At 34.9% G+C, this 20,792-nt stretch overlaps 1 protein-coding gene across 9 annotated transcripts in view; it reads left to right on the plus strand.

Annotated features, from left to right (window-relative positions):
• LOC127855949 (glycoprotein-N-acetylgalactosamine 3-beta-galactosyltransferase 1-like) overlaps window positions 1-20,159 on the plus strand; it is a 40,503-nt gene extending 20,344 nt beyond the window's left edge. For all 9 annotated transcript variants that reach the window (XM_052391879.1, XM_052391886.1, XM_052391887.1 and 6 more), the window contains exons 2-4: window positions 11,309-11,557; window positions 15,744-16,402; window positions 19,426-20,159. In XM_052391879.1, the coding sequence (XP_052247839.1) occupies window positions 11,309-11,557; window positions 15,744-16,402; window positions 19,426-19,572 (1,055 nt within the window). In that variant the 3' untranslated portion in view covers window positions 19,573-20,159. The remainder of the gene's footprint in view (window positions 1-11,308; window positions 11,558-15,743; window positions 16,403-19,425) is intronic.
• The last annotated feature ends 633 nt before the right edge of the window (window positions 20,160-20,792 follow it).

Raw genomic sequence — 20,792 nt, forward strand, 5'->3', positions numbered from 1 at the left:
ACTGCAAACCAAATTTGGTAGCCATAGTCCGAATGGTTTTCAACTAGAAGATTTTTAAAATTTTCACAAAATAGGCGCTTTATAAGCGTTTATTCAATTTTGTGACCCCCCTCCCCCCGGGGCAGGGTCAAAGTTGACCCCAGAGGCATAATTTGAACAAACTTGGTAGAGGACTATAAGATGTCACTTCATACCAAATTTGGTAGCCCTAGGCCCAATGGTTATGGACAAGAATGATTTTTAAAGTTTACCCTAAATTAGCCATTTATAAGCATATGTTCAATTTTGTGACCCCCGGGGCAGTTTCAAATTTGACCCCAGGGGCATAGTTTGAACAAACTAAGAAGAGAATTAATACATGTCAATACATACCAAATTTGGTAGCACTATGCCATACAGTTATGGACAAGTAGATTTTTTAAGTTTTCACAAAATAGGCCTCATACAAGCATATGTTCAATTTTGTGACCCTCGGGGCAGGGTCAAACTTGACCCCAGGGACATTATTTGAGCAAACTTGGTAGAGGACTATAAGATGTCACTATCTTCCAAATTTGGTAGCCCTAGGCCCAATGGTTATGGACAAAAAGAGTTGTAAAGTTTTCACAAAATAGACCCTATATTAGCATATGTTAAATTTTGTGACCCCCGGGGCAGTTTCAAATTTGAACCCAGGGGCATAATTTAAACAAATTTGGTAGAGGACTATTAGATGTCTCTACATACCAAATTTGATAGCCCTATGCCAAATGGTTATGGATGCCAATTTTGAAAGATTTCACAAAATAGGCCTTATATAAGCATATGTTCAATTTTGTAACCCCAGAGCAGGGTCAAATTTGACCCCAGGCGCATAATTTGAACAAATTTAAAAGAGGTTCACCCAAGGAACATTACTGAGAAATTTCATCAGAATTGGACCAGTAGTTTAGGAGAAGAAGATGTTTAAAGGAAAAGTTAATAAACTGACGGACGCACGCAGGCACGGACGGGCGCACGCATGACGGACACAGGACCATGACATAAACTCCACTGGCCTTTGGCCAGTGGAGCTAAAAATCAATTCAGGAAGGGAGGGAGCACCCCTCCCTTACCCAACCATAAAGGCCCCTGGGCATCTGAAATATGATCACAAGCACTAATAATCATATAATAATGATAAAACCCGGTCACCACTGTCGATAAATTGGAAATTGTTATGATTGTGAGATATAATGTAAACATTTGCATACAGATCAATCTTTTTTCTTCAAGCCCAACACAAAATAACAATTCAAAATTAAAGTTTTAAAGGTTTTCAATGGGTACAAATAGGGTATTTATCTGAACATTGGAAACGTCGAAATACATGAAAATATCATCATACAACTTAAATGTATTTCATTGTTAAAATATGTTTTTCTTGATTTTTCTCCAAACTTTACACAAAAATGGGTGATTTCAAAAATATTAAACTAGAAATGGCGCGTCAGAGGCCGACGTGTATCCCCACGCCGCATGTTTGACCCAGGGGTGCCCCAGGGTTGGTAATGGGGCTATGCATAGTTGAAATTGAACGCATTGAAGAGAAGTTCGGTATCAATTAGATGTGAATCGTTGTAGAAATGAAGAAATTATAGTAAAAGGCAATTTTGGGTGGGCGTGGCCTATGTGGGCGGGGCGCCCCAGGGTTGGTAATGGGGCCATGCATAGTTGAGATTAACCATAATGTCATAAGAGAGGTTCAGTATCAATTTGAAGTGAATCGGTGTAGAAATGAAGAAATTATAGTAAAAGGCAATTTTGGGTGGGCGTGGTCTATGTGTGCGTGGCCAATGTGGGCGGGGCCACGGTTGGTAATGGGGCCATGCATAGTTGAGATTATCCGTATTGCCATAAGAGAGGTTCAGTATCAATTTGAAGACATTCAGTGTAGTATGGTGCACTCAAAATGTGCAGCTCCATGAGATACACATGCATGCCAAATATCAAGTTGCTATCTTGAATATTGCAAAAGTTATGACCAAGGTTAAAGTTTTGGGACACACACACACACACACACACACAATGACAGACAGGCCAAAAACAATATACCCCCTTTCTTTCGATCCGGGGGCATAAAAATGAGTAAAAATCTCTGACCCGGCTCCACCTCAACCCACATAACTTTTGACCTTGGGGTCAGATCAAAATTCCAAATAGTGCAGGGTCGCACAGATGCTCATAGCTACCATGTGTGTAAGTTTCAAGGTTCTAGTGCTTAAAGTGTAGGAGGAGAAAGTGGCCAGGACGGAAGGACAACAGAGATAACCACAATATCCCCACTTTTTCTCCGAAAAGCGTGGGGATGATGAAGCCTAAATGAAAACTTTTCTCAAATTTTAGATGTTAAGTTATGGCAACAGTTTTGTTTGTATTGCATAGGGAAAGGGTTCAAGTTTTATAAATGAGTAGGGCCGCTCTGTCAGATGTGATCACTTTTTCACAAATAAAGATGTTAACCAAATGTTTTGAATTTTTTTTTATTAATGTACATGTCTTTTGCACTTAATAAAAACCCATTAAAACATGTTATCAATATTTTGTGTGTTTTGTCAACATGCAGTATGTTCTTAAGAAAAATTTAAATACAAAATCAGAAGTGTTTTAAAAAAAAATATGGAAAAAATTGAAATTTTCATGTTTTTTAACACATATTTTTCAAAACTATACTCTTAAAAGTTTTTTTCCTGGCCTCAAAGCAGTGTATCTTAAAGTAAAAACTCAGATTTATCAAAATATAGGATGGCTTTCAAATATATGTGAAGTTTCTTTTTTATGATACATGTTTATATTTTTTTATAATATTTGACCTCGTTTTCTATAATATGTGTCTTGTTCTGATAAAACTGGGCTAAATTCATGTGCGTAAAGTGTCGTCCCAGATTAGCCTGTGCAGTCCGCACCGGCTTATCAGGGACGACACTTTCCGCTTAAACTTGATTTTCGGTAAGAAGGGACTTCCTTCAAACTAAAAATACTGTAAACGCGGAAAGTCTCGTCCCTGATTAGCCTGTGCAATCTGCACAGGCTAATCAGGGACTAGACTTTCCGCAGATGAATTAAGCCCAGTTTTCTCATAACAACACACATATAATTCACTGTTCTATATTTAGACCTTGCTCTCTATATATTAAACATTATATTCTCTATATATTGGACCTTGTTCTTTATAAATTAGACCTTGTTCTTTTTAAACTTTATACATTAAACACGATGTCCTCTTACTTGACCTTCCTCTGTAATACAATATATCCTCTATATATTTAGGTAATGTGTCATTAAAAATGAATGAAATAATAATAAGTGCTGTACCTTTGTTTATCGAAGGTTTTAACATGGTTTTTAGTTTAGATGTGTAGGAATTGTACCACAAGGGTGACAGTCTGCGTGGTTTAATTATAAGTGTCTGAAAGACTTTGTCATCAATCATATTTGACATTTGACCATGTTCAACTTTTATTTTGGCTTTTTTTTCAGTTGCTTTTGAATGCTTTATTAAATCGAAATTTAATCATTAATTCTGCTATAATGTAAGTTTGTTTTCACTTTCTGGAGGTTTATAAGAAAAACATTTATTTTGTGTCCCAAGTGTACATTTACAACATTTGTTAACCAACTTCAGGCTAACATTGAAGATTATTGGAGAAACATTTTGATTAAAATTGACATTAATTTGAGAAGAGGAAATGCATTTTTGTAATAATGTTATGGTAAAGTCAAATATACTTCCCAAGTTCCCACACATTATCATTTATATGCTTATATTTTTCTTCTGAAGACAAAATATGGAGACATACCCATATAATAAGAGTAGTTCACCCCCATAGTGAAGAAACCACCTTTTTCTGTTGGAGATTACACCCTTCTGTGTACTTCTTTCCAGAAAATTGGTGCCTTTGTTTATTTTTTAAAAGCTATCACCTGTTTATCAAACGTGATAAAAATTTCGTACACTTGGGACAATGCGATATTTGTCTTGCAAAAAAAGTTCACAAGGTTTTGGCATCAAATTTTCAGTACATCTAGTGATAAACATTAATGGTTTGAAGAAAATGATGTAAAACATTGAAAATTCTATCTTATGAAAAATTTAAAATAACTTTCTTGCAAAATGTACACTTGGGACACTTTTTGCCTATAAATATTGAAGCACTTTATGATGCCACCTCTTAATATACGTGAAGAGAGTTGAAAATTGTGGCACAAAATTGACAAAAACATCATTGCTTTGAACACTTGCTACAAGAGATATCAACCTAAGTTAGAAGCATTGTTTTATTTTTCTTAAAGCATATGCATTTTTATATTCATTTAATGATGGCAATACCTAATATTTCTGAAAGTTTTATTGAAGTATAGAATTGAAAATTGCCTTTTACATAAAATGTCACGCAAAACCAGTACACTTTTAAGGATATTTTTCAATATATTTTGTAAATGAAGCAAGTTATTGAGAAGAATTTTCACATTTAAGTTAATCACATGGAAACACTTCTGTAAGATAGAAAAAGAACTCAAAACATGCTTAATGCAGGTTTTTTTCCCCTTCTTTGTGACCCGCCGATCATCGGCCCTTTCCCCTCCGATTTTTTGTTCCCCTCAGCTGGTAAATTTTCCCCTAGATTTCATTTTCCCCTCCAAAAAAAAATTATTTTTTTTTTTAACCTTTCAATATATAAGTTAATCTGATCCAGTGTAGAAAAAAGAAAAATATTGCATAATTAAATTTTCTGTTTCCTTGAATTTGTTTTAAAAAAAGTAAAATATGCTTTATTGATTATTTAAGACTTTCCTTATTTTGCCCAAAATCCGGCGTTTCGTGTGATTTTTCCCCAAAAAATCTGGCGTTTCGCGCGATTTTTTTCCCCTAAAAAAAAGGCCAGGCCCTTTCCCCAAAATCAGATAAAAACCCCTGTAATGGTAAGAAAATAAATGCATGTTTTATTTAGGCTTCATTATTTTTTAAATCACCCATAGGATATGATGCGGCACTTGTCTTTAAGGAATATAAAAAAAATCAATCATTTTTACCCGGAAGTTAGCGCTGTAATAAATTTGCTATTCTGTGTGTTCTTTTACCAAGCTTGATTAGGAATTTTTGAAAACGCGCCATGGAGATTTTCTTTCACCATAAAAAATAATAGTTCACGGATTCAAACCATAATTCTTGATTAATATGTTGCTACAGTGGATTCCTGTTCTTAGCATACCATGTCAGCAAAAATTATGCTAATAACAGGAATATGCTATTAACAGGAACACACATTTTAGCATAAATATAGCAACTGGGGGCATACAATAAGTCAAATCTGTTAATAATTGATCGTCAAAGTGAAATTTAAATTCAACATTGTATATGATTGATGTTTAAGATAACTATTTATCAAATGGAATTGTATTCTAAGGTATTTGCATTTGAGCATATTTTTGCAGATTTAAAGCATATTTTCTTGGCATTCTGAGAATGTTCTATGCTATAAAGACTTTAAGTGAATTCTGAATATTGGGGTTAAAAATTATGCTATTAATAGAAGAAAAATACATTAAAATTTAAGAATTAATCTGTGCTTCGACATTCTATATCAGAGCTCCAGATAAAAATTTGGTCAAATTCTTATTTACTCCCTATTTCAAAAATTAATTCTTATTTTACCCCCTATTTATAAAATTAATTCTTAACACTATATTACCAAATAATTTTTATGCATTGTTTTTGACACATCAACAATCCAACATTTTGGTTTATAGTCTTGGAAAAGCCTGGCTTTCTTTTCTGTTTCTTGCTTTCCCATAATCGGACAGATTTTCTGGCTCAAAAGACCCCACATCTATCTTGCTCATCTTGCTTTTTTTGCCTTCCACGCTTCGATACACCGCTTTGGTTGGCCATTTTGATTTTTATTTAAAACAGTAACTGTCAATTCGGCTTAGGTCATAATGGCATTTTGGGCGCCGTTAAAGTCATATCAAAAATATATATTTAACATTTAATTTTAATGACATTTTGAATAGGTATATTGTTTATTACTTGTGAATAAAAATTACGATAAGTGTAATTAAAAAGGTACAATAAACAGTAATGACTCGCCTGTAATACCAGGAGAACAGAATCGAGACTGTTTGGCCTTTTGACCGTTCTTAAGTGTGGCCCTTCCTAACAGCAAAGAGACGTTGACTTAAAGCTGTAGTTTTAATTGAGCGCCTTGACTTGTCAGAACCGGGATGAAATGTTTACCATATATAATTTGCTACTGGAAGTTTTACGCACGTTCGAAAATGTCGAATTCGTGTTTTATTTTTTCAATGCGTAACTTTATGCAAAGATTTTAAATCTAAATCGTTATTTAAGAAATTTTATTTGTTTTTACGCCTTTACACATGTTATCTGGAGCACTGCTATATGCTAATTACAGAAATATGCTATTATCAGGTATGCTAATAAGTGGAATCCAGAAATTATCCTTCAGTCTGACAGAATTTCGTAGCCTGTCAGACCAAACATCTGACAGATTATTTTACATTTTGCGGTGTCTGACTTGGCTTCTCACTTTTGAGTCCATGATGCTAAATGTTTTAGATTCAACACTAGTTTCCTCAACCTCACGACACCAGAGCTCCTGTGATGCAAATATACTTAAGTGGTATAAAGAGATATTTTTTTCCCTGCAAATTGCGTTTAGTTCCTCACTTCTGGTTAAAAACAAACCTGTTACCCTCCGATTGACTGTAAATTTAAACAGCAAACTCCAATACATATTCCTGTTTGTATTCTTGTATGAAAATGTCCACAACATATGGGCGTAGTTACATGGGGACTGAATATTCAAAAACATGTAGGTTAAAAAGTACAGTAAATGACATGACAAAATCCTGTTAGGACATATCATCATCCTTAATTCTAAACCAGCTATACATGACATTATTCTTAAGAGGGGCATTTCAGAATAAAGATAAAAAGATACAAACGATTCGCCATGGAAAAATTATTTCCTGCAAATATTTTTTAGCGAAATTATTTCCGTCAAGACATGTTGTACAATAGCATGCCATGGTTAAAATGAGTGTGTAATACAATGCCTAATCTCTTTCTGCAGAGTTTGGGAAGTCTGCTTTAGGGACATTATAATGGAAGGACAGATGAAAGGTAACTCATTACAGTATAGTGCCACCAATGTAATTATTATGCATTTTTTTCGCAGTTCAGAGCTGAAAATAACATCCCAGAACTTAATTATGCACTGCCAAGTTATTCAATAAATAGTAAATTGTAAACATTTCAATATGAAAAATTAAACAACTTGTAATTCAGACACAACTCACATTTTACCTGTTGTTAGCTTTGAACAAGCTAATAGGCCTCGGTGAAAAATAATTTACATTGAAATTGAGAAAAGTCCTCGAGAACTCAGTGCCCCAGATAATTATTTGGGAAAATTGGGTTTTCAACCATTGATTTTAAAAAATAGGGTGATTCCATTCTTCATATAGAGTGAAATGAGTAATAAAAATGCATACCTTTAAATAATTGCTGATTTACTTCCGTTGACGCTGCACTCTTGTATTGATTCAATAGAACTGTAAACTATCATCATACATTTTAATAAACTGATGTTTTGTAACATCTTTTATCCTTGAAACTGTCCATGATATAAACTTTAAAAAATGTCGAGAATTTCTAACCAATGACATGCCTTTTTATACTTTTGACAGATTTGTTAAGTCACAGACTTTCCATCATGTTTTTTGGATGTCAACTCAAATGCTGTATGCACAGTTTCTAACAAAATCGATAACACGAATGATTCGGCACTTATTGGCTCTTGCTTTCTTGATTCGAAAAAGTTTGCGATCGGCTGATATTTTGGCGCAACAATCTCGGACGTCTTTCGACCTCTCTTAGCTATTTTTATTTCGCATCGTAATAGAAACTGAAACTACAGACGCTTTACAAATACATGCACAATGAGCGACGAATTAGGTCAGATTGAAAACGCATAGCGTTTGAATAACTATGACCGTTTGCTAAGCTTACTGAGTGTAAGCGTCACCGCGTTATGATAATAATTCCAAAGAGAAAATACCTAAAATGAGCATAGCATTTTTAATCGAAGTTTTGTATCGTTAATTTGATGAATTTGCGTAAAAGTCAAATTGGTTGCCTTTTCAATACTCATGATATTGTTTTTCTTTGCATTTTTAAATATTTTAATAGGGTGAAAGACGCAGATACGCAGCTTATCTGGGGCACTGAGAACTGGTTAACAGACATGATATTTTGGATAATTGTAAAAGTTAGGACAGCAGATATACATATATGGGGAGAACGAGAAACGTAAACAATGTTAACCAGAAAGGCACAATCACAGGCAATCGGCACCTGTGTCGGAAGCAATAATTAAACATCATTAAGAAAGTAAATCGATAGAAACAGAGAACCCACCCATTGACCAATTCTTATCAGTCATCGTCGTGATTTTCGCAAAAGTTTTAACAGCCGTTAGACATTTATGATCGATTTTCTCATTAAGCGAATGGCAACAATTTTTTGATCGACTAGTTTGCAGCCAAAATATAAAGCACTTACCGCGTGTCAATGTTAAACTTTAAACAGATCGTCACATAAACTTGCAGAAGATGTGAAAAAGGCACCATCACGGCGGCAGCCATTTTTTCCAAACAAACCAGTTTTGCACCAAATGACAAATATAACAAGAGTTCTGATTGGCTAATGCCATAATCTAAAAATAAATGCTGGTCGAGCAGGATTTTTCTGCTCGAGCAGAAAAAATGCTGGTCGAGCAGTAAATTTGCTGGTCGAGCAGTATTTTGCTGGTCGAGCAGCATTTAATTGCTGCTCGAGCAGCATTTTTTTCTGCTCGAGCAGAAGTTAAAGTTTCGACCCCTTTGGTATCCCATACAGACCGGCCTGCGCATTCGTTCAGTGTTATCAGAAGCTACCCTGTCTGCTAAATCGTGATACAACAGCTATCTCCGGACTCCTCCGTAAGATAGGCAGATTTAAGCAATAAATCGTCTGCTGATCCAGAGTGCCTGTCCGCTATGAAGAAACGCTCAGTGTCACGATCTCATTAACGCGCTGGGTAAATTCTGACCGGACGGTGCGAATAACATTTGGACAAGAATGATATAGGCATAAGGAAACCGAGCCTTGTCGAGGCTCACCGGCCTATGTTCGCTCGAGTTCCATTCGTTATGAACTTTTCTATTTACAAACAAATACTGATTACAGGGGCGGCTCCAGGATTTCTGGTTATGGGAGGGGGGCAGGATATTGAAAGATTTGCTGGGGGTCCCGTGGGCCGCTAGGGCATCTGGTGGGTGCAGGGCAAAGCCTTGCTAGGGGGTCCAGGGGGCGAAGCTCCCCGATTTTAGTGATTGTGAAGGCTTTGACAACCACTTCTCGAGCATGTCACGCCTTATATACAATCATCAAAGTACCTTCTTGTAATGCCCAAAAAATGCATAGTTTATCGTTTAGGGGGTCCAGGGGGGCTTCACGATTTTAATGATATTGAAGGCTTTGACAACAACTTCTCGAGCATGTTATGCTTTATATACTTTCATCAAAGTACCTTCTTATAATGCCCAAAAAGTGCATAGTTTATACTTTTGGGGGTTCAGGGGGCGGAAGCTCCACGATTTCAGTGATTTTTAAGGCTTTGACAAGTTTAAATAGGTGATTTAGATCTAGTTAAGTGTGAAACATCAAATGAATTGACTTTACTTTGGCGATTTTAGGGGGAGGGCGTACGCCGCGTCCGCCCCCCCCCCCTCCCCCTGGAACCGCCTATGGATTAAAAAAGCAAATATTTAGCGATGTAAAAGTACTGCACAGTATGCACAAGAGACAGTCTTATGACGTCTACATTGATGTATGTGTATTGAACTTAACGACAAATTGAAGCGATAAAGTGTCACTAGTTGACGCATAAGCAATTGAAATTACGCCATTTTGTCTATTAATTAACAAACGCGACAGCAGATTGCAGTCTACATAAACAGTTTGGTTCAAGTGTTAAAAGGTAAACACGAAACGAAAACAACACTTTTTGCATCTTACAATTTTCTTAATAACAATGAGGAATTTTGTACAAATTGTGTCATAAATTGAATTTTTAGACAATGAAATTATTTTTATCATTTTTATTATTATTATTACTATTATTAAAAAATTATTATTATTATTTTAACAATAATAATATAAAAATAAATATAAAATATATGATACAACGAGGAACAAACAATTAAGCACGTTTCATCGTCTCAAGCAATTTTTCAAAAAACATGTATCAAAAAATTTATTATGTTTTGTAGGCTGATTGTCACGTTTATTTGTTATTATTAGGTACTTATTATTCTGATTATTATAATTGTTATTATTACTGTAAATGTTGTTTCGTTTTTATCCTTATTATTTATTATATATTATGTACAAGTATGTATCTTATATTTCCGTTTCGTAAAAAGCATTATATATATTACATATGTTCTGTGCACTAACTATTCATTGAAGAATGTAGATACATAAATATTTCAAGAAGCGAACCATTATGTCCACGGGGTAATATGGGAGCAGTTGAGAATGAATACCATTTTTTGTTTATTTGTCCATTATACAAAGATTTAAGACAACCGTTGTTACCTTAATATTACTACACTGGCCTTCTATTATAAAATCTAAGCAACTGATGACTAAATTGAACTTCGAATAAGAAGACATTAACTAACCAAGCTGCATTTAGTAGAATTGCCTTCGATCTAAGATCTAGTCACAATTAGTATTAATTAAGTATTGTTCGTTGTTGTTGTTGTATGTAGTTTTTTGTGTAGTATTACGGCAACCAATGTCCCCCCTATTGATTTTTAGTTTATGTTGTCTACCAAATGGTTTCACGTTGCGTATGTAATTATGGTCAACATTCCTATGATTAATTAATTAATAGTTCATGCCCATTTATAAACCATACTTTTAATCAACATGTTGAATAAGCATTTATTTACACCGAAATTACTTGTCGTATGTGCATGTATGTTGTTTTGCTATGTACTTATTTATGTATTTGCCAATAAAACTTGACTTGACTTAACTTTAATTGTCTTGATAATACATGTAATCATTTCTTATTGCCGATTGCTCTCTCTCTCTCTCTCTCTCTCTCTCTCTCTCCCCCCATAACTAAGGCTTTCATTCGTTCCTAAATAACTTTTTTACTTACTAACTAACCTTCTCAATCTCTTGTTAAAATTCCTCTCATGCATTTTTCAGGCAAAATGCAGTCAAACACGTTGAATTTCGTGTTTGGTTTAACTATCGGGCTGGTTTTCGCGTATGTAGGCATCTCCTATATGACCGGTCCCCCGACTCCCTGGCCTACTCAGATGCGCTACGTGGCGACCGAGGACCAGGAGACGAAGTTGAGATCCCCGTTGCGCAGCTTCCTGACACACGAGGACTTGGAGAAGATCAGGGCTATAGTGCAGCCCATAGAGTTTATGGACGCACATGTACACAACGGTATGACATTGCCATTGTTATGTGAAAAAGACATGTACACAGAAACCCTTGCCTCGTGTTCACCAAACGATTTTGCAATCAAAAATCGATTTTAACTGACATTGATTTATTTTTGCCTATCAACTACAATGGAAATCCATTTTCAATGACAAGCAAAATCGATTTTTGATTTAAAAAAATGCTTTGTGAACACAGGGCCAGTTTTCCCGCTTTTAGTTTCTGTGTTCAAAATTCGTGAATCAGTAACTGTGTTTTTTTCCATGTGCTTTTGTTTACAACTACAAATGTATAACCATCTTTAAATTTTGTTGAATTTCTTAAGAATGAATACATAATTGATTAAGTAAATCTTTGATGAAAAATATTGACAAGTCAATTGTATTAATTAATCCGTTATTTCCTGTTCAAAGAGTTCTTCAGTAAATGCAGTCACTGCGAGTGAGTGAATACCTTTCTTAGTTGGAAAGGACTTTCTTTAAGAAAATCACTCATGTGTCCGTTATTATAATTCGCACAATAACATACTATGGCCACGTGGTAAATCACGCGTTTGCTATAAACATTAAACAAGTATTTCAAGCAGATTATCTTAATGTGCATAACTTAAATTCTTAAAATTATTTGTTCAGACAACAAAGTCAAAACAGCATTATAATGATCGTTTCTGCAAACAAATTATTAAAGCAAAGCAATTATTAACTTGGAAATAGACTTAGTCTCCTTAAATCATTTAAACTATAATTGACCTATCAAGATTCATCATGCCATATTAATGACATGATGTAAGTAAGAACAATGTTTGTGCTTATATTTAAGAATAATTTTTAGCATGATTTTAAACCCTGCACATGAAAGAACCAACCCAAATTGGCCATAGCTTAAAATAAAACGCATTGCTCTCCAGCCGACCATAGTAACACACCCGTTGACAGAAGAGCTTTCTTTAGCTTTAACAAATTAAAAACATATAATATCGATTTAAAAGAATGACCCACTGGAATAAGAAAGGGTCCAGAAGCAAACACATTTGTTCAAAGGATCAGGTACTAGTTAATGTGTTCAAAAATATCAAAAGTAAACAAAACTTTACGTTGAAAAACTACAAACTGAATAAAGTAAATAACTAAAATCTAAAGAAGCAGCTCGACTATTATATATGAAATATATATTAGTGGAGCTATCCTACTCACCCCGGCGTCGGCGTAAGCGTGAGCGTGTGCATGAGCTGAGCGTTAGCGTTGGAATGTTAAAGTTTGCATACCAGCTCAAATATTCCCTTTGACATATTTCTTTTTATATTGCATACTTCTTTACCAAGATGACCCCAACCTATAAACAAGAGAAGACAACTGTATCAAGCATTTTGTAAGAATTATGGTCCCTTTTCACTTAGAATATGCATATTATTGATAAATCTATGTCCCTTGACATATTGCTTTCATATTTTGCATACTTCTTGACCAACATGACCCCAATCTATAAACAAGAGCAGACAACTGTAACAAGCATTTTTTAGGAAGTATGGCCCTTTTCCACTTATAATATGCATATTATTGATAAATCTCTATTAAAGTGTGCGTACCCCCTCAAATATTTTCTATGCACCTTGTCAAATTGCTTTTATATTTTGCATACTTCTAGACCAACATGTCCCTAATCTATTAACAAGAGCAGAAAATTGAAGATTTGGTTAAGTTTTGTGTTAAGGTTCACTTTATTCTATACATTAAGCTATTGCTTTTATACTTGCAAAACTTACTTACTATCATAGGGGGAATGTGCAGGCAAAGTTATGTTACTATGACTGGCATTTTGACAGAAGTATGGCCCCTTTTATACTTAGATCATTTAACATTGGTCCATTTTTCTCCTAAAGTATCATAGCTCTTGCTCTCAGGCTTGGAAAACTATCGTAAGGGGACTGTACAGAGCAATTTGCATAATTCTGGTTGGTATATTAACGGAATTATGGCCCTTTTTGTCTAAGTAACATTGAATAACTTTGAATATTTTGTTAAATTTTGTGTTAAGATCCACTTTCCTTCTAAAGTATCAAGGCTATTGCTTCCAAACTTTAAAGACTTTCTTACTATCATGAGGGTACTGTATCTGGCAAGTTGAATTTGACCTTGACCTTTGAATGGCCTCGACTCTCAAGGTCAAATTAATAAATTTTGCTTCAATGTTCATAACTTCTTTATTTAGGATCAGATTTGATTCATACTTTGACAAAACAACACTTACCTGACATACCACAATGGACTCCACCCAAACCATCTCCCACGCCCCACCCCATAATCCCTCCCACCCCCCATCCCCCCCAAAAAAAAGAAAGATTTTTTTTCCTTTTATTTTCTTATTGTTGAAAGATCATCTAATAAATAACCACCCACCCACAATATACCACCTCTCCCCTTCCCAACCACACCCCACCCATCCAAAAATACTTTTGTTTGAAATATAGTAAAAAACAACATAAATATGTATTTATTTTATTTTTGAAGGACCGTCATACCATTCCATCCAAGCTATTGCTATCAAACTTGAAATAAAATCTTATTAGTCCGTTAAATGTTTTTACAAATGTTCAATAGATTGTGGAAAATATACATGAACTCAGAATCTTCTATAAAGTACAACTTCTTTAAACCTAAGCGATCAATATGTTTCAATTATGGTCCTCTTCCACTTATAATATATCTATATTACCTTGACCTTACTGAATATGAACAATTTCCCAGTGATGGCTTACGTAAGTTACGTTATACTGTCAAGCACTCGAAAAGTCGAGCGCCCCGCATTCTTCTGACAGGTCTTGTTTTAACTTAATAATTTTATTTTAGGTGAACATTAGGTAAGTTAAGAAATGATCCGCACTATACAAGTAAATCTTTAACGTTTGATGTAGTTATTCTTTATTAAAAAGATTGAAACCTGGTAAATAATTGCAAGCCATTTAATAATGAAACGCGCAAACACTTTTTTCATTCTTTTTAGTGTGGAAGGAAAACAAGCTTTATTCCCTTACATTTGAAAAACGAACTGTACCATTGACAATTTCTGTAAATCTTGAAATATAACTTGGTATTATAATTCTTACTCCATTTGTTTCAATTTGAGTCATATTGTCTAGTTTAACTATAACAAATGTACACAATACTACTTTATTAATGTCATTTGTATGTCTTTTCATTTGGTAATGTCAGACCAACGTACTTCTGCACACGTGATAGTTGCTTGTTTGTTTGTTTCAATAGAGTACGATACACAGTAAATATCAAAGGTACAAGATTATGTTAGTAGACGCTTTCACCGAATTTGAGAAAGCAACCAAACTTACAGCAGTTTTCTTTACCAGCGGATGTTTAGACACACCCTCTTACATTATGCTGTCCCCAGCTTGAAAACATGACAGCCTGCAAAGTTATTTGTGGAAAGTACACGGCTATTGAGCAAGTTTCTTTGACAATTCCATTGTATTAACATGTTCAACACCAATTTTACCAAGCAATTGCAATGACAGAGTTGTTTCATCGGCCTGTCAAAGAAAGAATTACTTACATTAAACATAGTGTAAAATATTATAAGTGTATGCTGACGCTTTCAATTTAAAGATACGTATTGCACAGTACATTGCACTAAAATGAATTTTGCTGAGTAAAGTCCAAAATTTAATAGCGTGGACATAAGTTATTCTTAATACTATTGGAAGCTGTAAAGTATGATGTAGCCTTTTTAATTTTAAGAACAAAATTAGCAATGGTATAGTATAAGATATATTACCATTAATATTCTTTTCGAAATATCCATGTTCAATATACGAGCGAAACGGAAGAATTAAGGGGAAGATTTTGTTCTTTATAATGAATATAATGATGTTGATTAGAGTGACTGATAATGATGGTGATAAATGCTTATTCTCAAAATGAAGATAATTATTATGACCCTTGTGATACGGACGAAGTTAATACTGTGTTTGGTAATAGAGATAATGACGATGATGACAATGATGACGATGAAGACAAACAAGAAGAGGCTTTTTAGTGTTCAATACCAAATTTTGGTTGACATTTCTACAATTACATACGTACGTTGTTGCTCAACATGATAGTTCGTAATGAAGAGATACAATAAGGCTAGTATATTAAACGCTATATTATGTGTATTTTTTTATTTTTGTTTGCAGACGACGACAAAGAAGCGCGACGACTGGAAAAGGAGATACGTGTTCTGTGTTGGGTCATGACCAGCCCGGAGAATCTGGAATCCAAGGCAAAGCACGTACGAAGCACATGGGCCCGACGCTGTAACAAGCTTCTTTTCATCAGTTCGGTGACCAACAAGACGTTTCCCGCCATCGGCATTGACGTGCCGGAAGGGCGCGATCATCTAACAGCGAAAACTATGAAAGCTTTTAAATATATTTACGAGCACCATATGGACGATGCCGACTGGTTTATGAAGGCTGACGACGATACGTACGTAATTCTTGAAAATTTGCGATATTTCTTATCCAGTCAAAATACAAACGAGCCTATTTACTTTGGACACCATTTTAAAACAATTGTTAAACAGGGTTATTTTAGTGGCGGGGCAGGTTACGTGCTGAGTAAAGAATCGATGCGCAGGTTTGGTGCGCATGGAAGTAACGAAACAGTATGCAGACAAGATGGCGGCGCGGAAGATGCGGAATTTGGCAAGTGTATGGAAAATCTCGGCGTAAAAGTGGGAAATTCTACCGATAAACTAGGGCGCAGTAGATTCCACTGTTTTGATCCCGACACCCATCTCATGGGCGGTTACCCAGACTGGTACTACCAGTACGACGCACATGGGGCGAAAAAGGTAAAATAACAGGGCCCTAGTTTATAAAAGATCTTTCGACAATTCTTACTAACGACATTATTATGTAGTTTTAGAAACGATGACGTTTACTATTGTGACGAAAGGTCTTTGCTCAAAAGATGCTTTACGTTTGTTCACTGTATCACTATAATTACCTTCCTTAGTTTTACATTTGCCATGTAAATAATAGGGAATTGTTACTTGCAATATTCAAAGTAGTTTAATTGTTTGGTTAGAAGTGATTTATTAAGAATTGTTCAAACATTCGATATTTTAGGAATATATGTTTTATATAATCTTGAATTTTAATTCGGCGCGTATCTGTGGCGGTGAAGGAAAAATTAATGATGGGTAATTTCCGTAGAGAACGTAGGGCTTTCGGTAGGCTTCGTCAAGTAGGAAGGAAATACGGAAAACGTCGTAAATTCCAACTTCCGACTGCGATTCGATGACCAGGCGGCGCCCGTGCGCCATTATATAAATCTTGAAATCGGTTGATTCGTCACTTTTTCTGCGAATGCGAGAGGGACATCAATTAATTAAAAGAGTACGGTACTCTATTTCTGGTACATTTGGCTTGGATATTTAACATAGAAGCTTTGTATATGCTACCCTGTTTGTCGCAGTGTTAATTTTTTTGCGAATCGATTATTTTTAGTTTCTAATCTTAAGGCAGGAAGATTGAGGAACATTATTTAGTATATAGTATTAAATATGTTATTGGTTTTTCGATGGCTTCGGAGGGCACATCGTGATTTAGAGTTCGCGCAAATTGCGCTCGGTGACGGCTTCAGAAGGTCGGCCTCTTTAAGTCCCTGAATTTAAGGCCGTGTGAAAGATACCTCGAGAATGAATACAATCAAGTTTATTATATAATAATTATAGATCTCGATCTTCGGCATATATTTATCCCATACGATATAATATCATATTTATAAGGACGGTTGCAAACAGTCAACGGGATTGTTTGGTTGTCTCAAATACAATTCTCATGTTGCATTTAATTATTGTTCAGCTGTGTTATATACATTCCGACACCGGCTGTTAACACCGACGGTATTTGTGTGGGATAAATCTTTATTAGAATTATTTGAAAATGTCAGGTAAAATTATGTCTATTTAAATCAATGCCGTTAACTTATCCATCTGTACTATTAAGGCATGAGCATGAATTCGTAAGTGACATTGACACACCAGGTTATATATTCAACGCCATGCGTATTGGGGGTATAAATTATAAAAATAAGAAAGTAGAAATTACGCTCAAAGGATTGGTATGGAAGCCGAAAATGGCAAGATAACTTGTTTTAAATACAGAATTATGCAATTTGTGTGGGTCCATATCGAATAAGATTCAAATAATATGGAACGTTCTTCAACCAACCAGGTTACATTTTTTTTTACTGAAATCAAAGGATTGGTTTTGTATAAAGGTGCAAGAAATCTTTTAACACATTTATCAATCATGTTTGTTTGTATACTAAACAACTTTATATTGCTCATTTCACTCGGCATGGTATTAGATTTATAGTTCATGCATATGCGACGACATTAACCGAAAAATGACACCAATAAATTAAATTTTAAGTGTTCTATATTACACGTATTATGCTCGAATACGCAAACACATAAATGGATGAAAAATATTTCAAATAGAAGAATTCAACCAAAAATATTAATATAATGAAGGTAAATCGGATCGAGGCAGTGCATAATCCGTCAGGACTAAATTGAAATATGTAGTTTATCCGTTTATTGTGCACCTGTCGCATCCCTGAGACAGTTGACAAAAGCCGCTTATCAAATTCCAACGTAAACAGGACGCATGTCACGACTTTGAGTAGAAGTGATCGTAATTTAATTGGTGGAGACTGGGAGATATAAGTATGTGTATGCTATCGTATTCTCAAACCGCCTCATTAAGAATCAAATTGCTGAAGGCACTGAATTTGTTCGCTGTTGTATAATCTTATACGCAACTCAGTTTTCAAAATTATGTTATAGCTTTTTATATCGCAAGTTTGAAATGACCACAACCCATTCAAATTTATAAAGACTGTTTCTTAAAACACAGGTCGATATATATTGTTGTTTTTCAATTCATTGATACAGCTAATCAGTGTGCACAGGCTAATCTTATTTGACATGCATTAAGCCCCGTTTTCCCTGAAAGCAGCCAATATGTACAGATTTCAATGATAAACACTAGACTGGCCAACGTTGTCTTACAAGCTGTTAAATACACACTATGTACTGTACCAGTGAGAACAGGCAGATGCGGTGGTTAAAGCAGACGCATTTAGCATTCTGTCGTCGGCTAAATTTTACTGGAGCTATCCACACAGGCAGTCACGGTTTGCGGTTCCTAGCGTAGCTAAGGCATACTGATTTGCAAAATTCGGTTTGTTAACACTCACAAATAAAAACCTTCCACTTAACTTTCTGCCACACATACTGAAATGTGTGTGAGAAAAGACAGTGTACATACTATATCAAGGTGTTATTTTTCGCATGTGATATGTTGTTTATAATTTCCCTGTATTGGTGCCAAGACACTAGAACTAATTAGGGCATTAAATGCTTAAACGTGAAATATATAGTATTATCGTACAGTGAAAGATAATGTTTATTTACAATAAACTATTTATAAAATAGTTGTCTGCTCATCCGAGACTGTTTTCGTGGAGTTAACAAGCCATTCAACAAACCAGACAAAATCCCTGTCTGTGAGCATTATAAATCGTGAAAGTGCGTAAGTCAAACAAATCACATAAGGAGCTATAGACGTATGTCCCTTTCCATAGGTTATAACAAAATACGATCTTAAAATAAAAATATGCCACCAATTATGTAGTATACCCTCCTTGTAGTGAATATCAGAACATGTCCACTTGCCATTTTTGTCATAAATTGTATAATAGTTAATGACCCTCTAGTTAATAATTGTATACACATGTACTATTGGCATTAGTGGTTTGCAGAATATATGACTATGTTGCTAGTTCTTTCAATTATGTTTTCAGGGTCGTGAAAGCATTAGTGACTATGCTATTTCCTTCCATTACGTACCAGTGGACAAAATGTACGCTATGGAGTTCTACATTTACCATTTGAGACCGTACGGTATAGAGTCGGGCAAACAGGAGTTAAACCAGGGCCGGAGCAGCTGACGCTGAATGGAAAACTCGCATAAAAACTAATATACACCATTTAATATTGCGCAAGATCATACATTTTACAAATAAGATTTTTTCGGACATCTGTGCAGACTTGAAATATCCGATCCTATTTACTCGTGTTCAAGGGAGGGAATTCAAATCGCATGGTATTGGGAATCAACAAACAATTTTATAACATATTAAACAGTGTATAACTGTTTGTGTCAATATTCGTTGTTGAAAAGTCAAACCATACACAATAGTTGTACATTTATTCGTTTCCATTAAGCGCTATGGATGTATAGAAAGTCGTTGGGCCGTCGAAAAGGATTATTTAGAACATATAGACGTCCCCCGGTATTCCATATATTTGATATTGCTTTGTTGTTTTGTTGCAAAGAAATCCGCTATTTACAAGATGTTTTATGTGCACTTGTTAAGGCATATCACATTTAGGTATCAGTGCTTTAAAATGGTATAATTTTCTACCAAAAAAAAACTTATATAAATATTTAGATGAAATGCTCTGTCTTGAATGGATATTTGTATTTTTACATATTTATTTGTTATTTGTAATTTATTACAATGTTGTTCAAAAATGTTTGGTTTCATTTATTCTTTAGCGCACAAATGTGCACGTCTTCCACAATCTTCAAATGTATGTATTTGATTTGATTTTGCTGGCACATCCGCGGATTTCATAACGGTTGCAAATCGGGAGTTTGTTGAATACCTTAACTTGTAATTAGCGTTAGCTATTTTTTTACCATTTTACCATCGAAGTCAATTGTAGACATTCGACGAAATAATCAATATGGAATTTCCATACTATAAATGACGTCAGTGTGTTATTAATAGAAAGACTAGTGTGTACACAAGGATTTCCGCGTTGAAAATTAGGGAGTGAAAGTACGACAGTCATTGCACAATCACAAAAAGAGGTCGATCAATGATAACAAATAATGGCATTTTAAAATAACTCTTTTATAATTCAATTTTTGTCATCCTACTGGCTATACCAACGGCAAATCATGCCAAAACAGGCTATTTGGACTATGATATCTCTAGAGCTATATAGCATACAATGCTATGCGTGTTTAACAGTGCTCACACATTGCCCACATTTGCGTATAGATACACTCGAGTGTGTTTCGTGTTATTTAAACTTGTGATTTGAAGTGTAACCCAGCCAGAAAAATGCCCAACCACAATGTGGATTTACAATGGACATA

This window comes from Dreissena polymorpha, chromosome 13 (genome assembly GCF_020536995.1).
Source record: "Dreissena polymorpha isolate Duluth1 chromosome 13, UMN_Dpol_1.0, whole genome shotgun sequence".
Lineage (NCBI taxonomy): Eukaryota > Metazoa > Mollusca > Bivalvia > Myida > Dreissenidae > Dreissena > Dreissena polymorpha.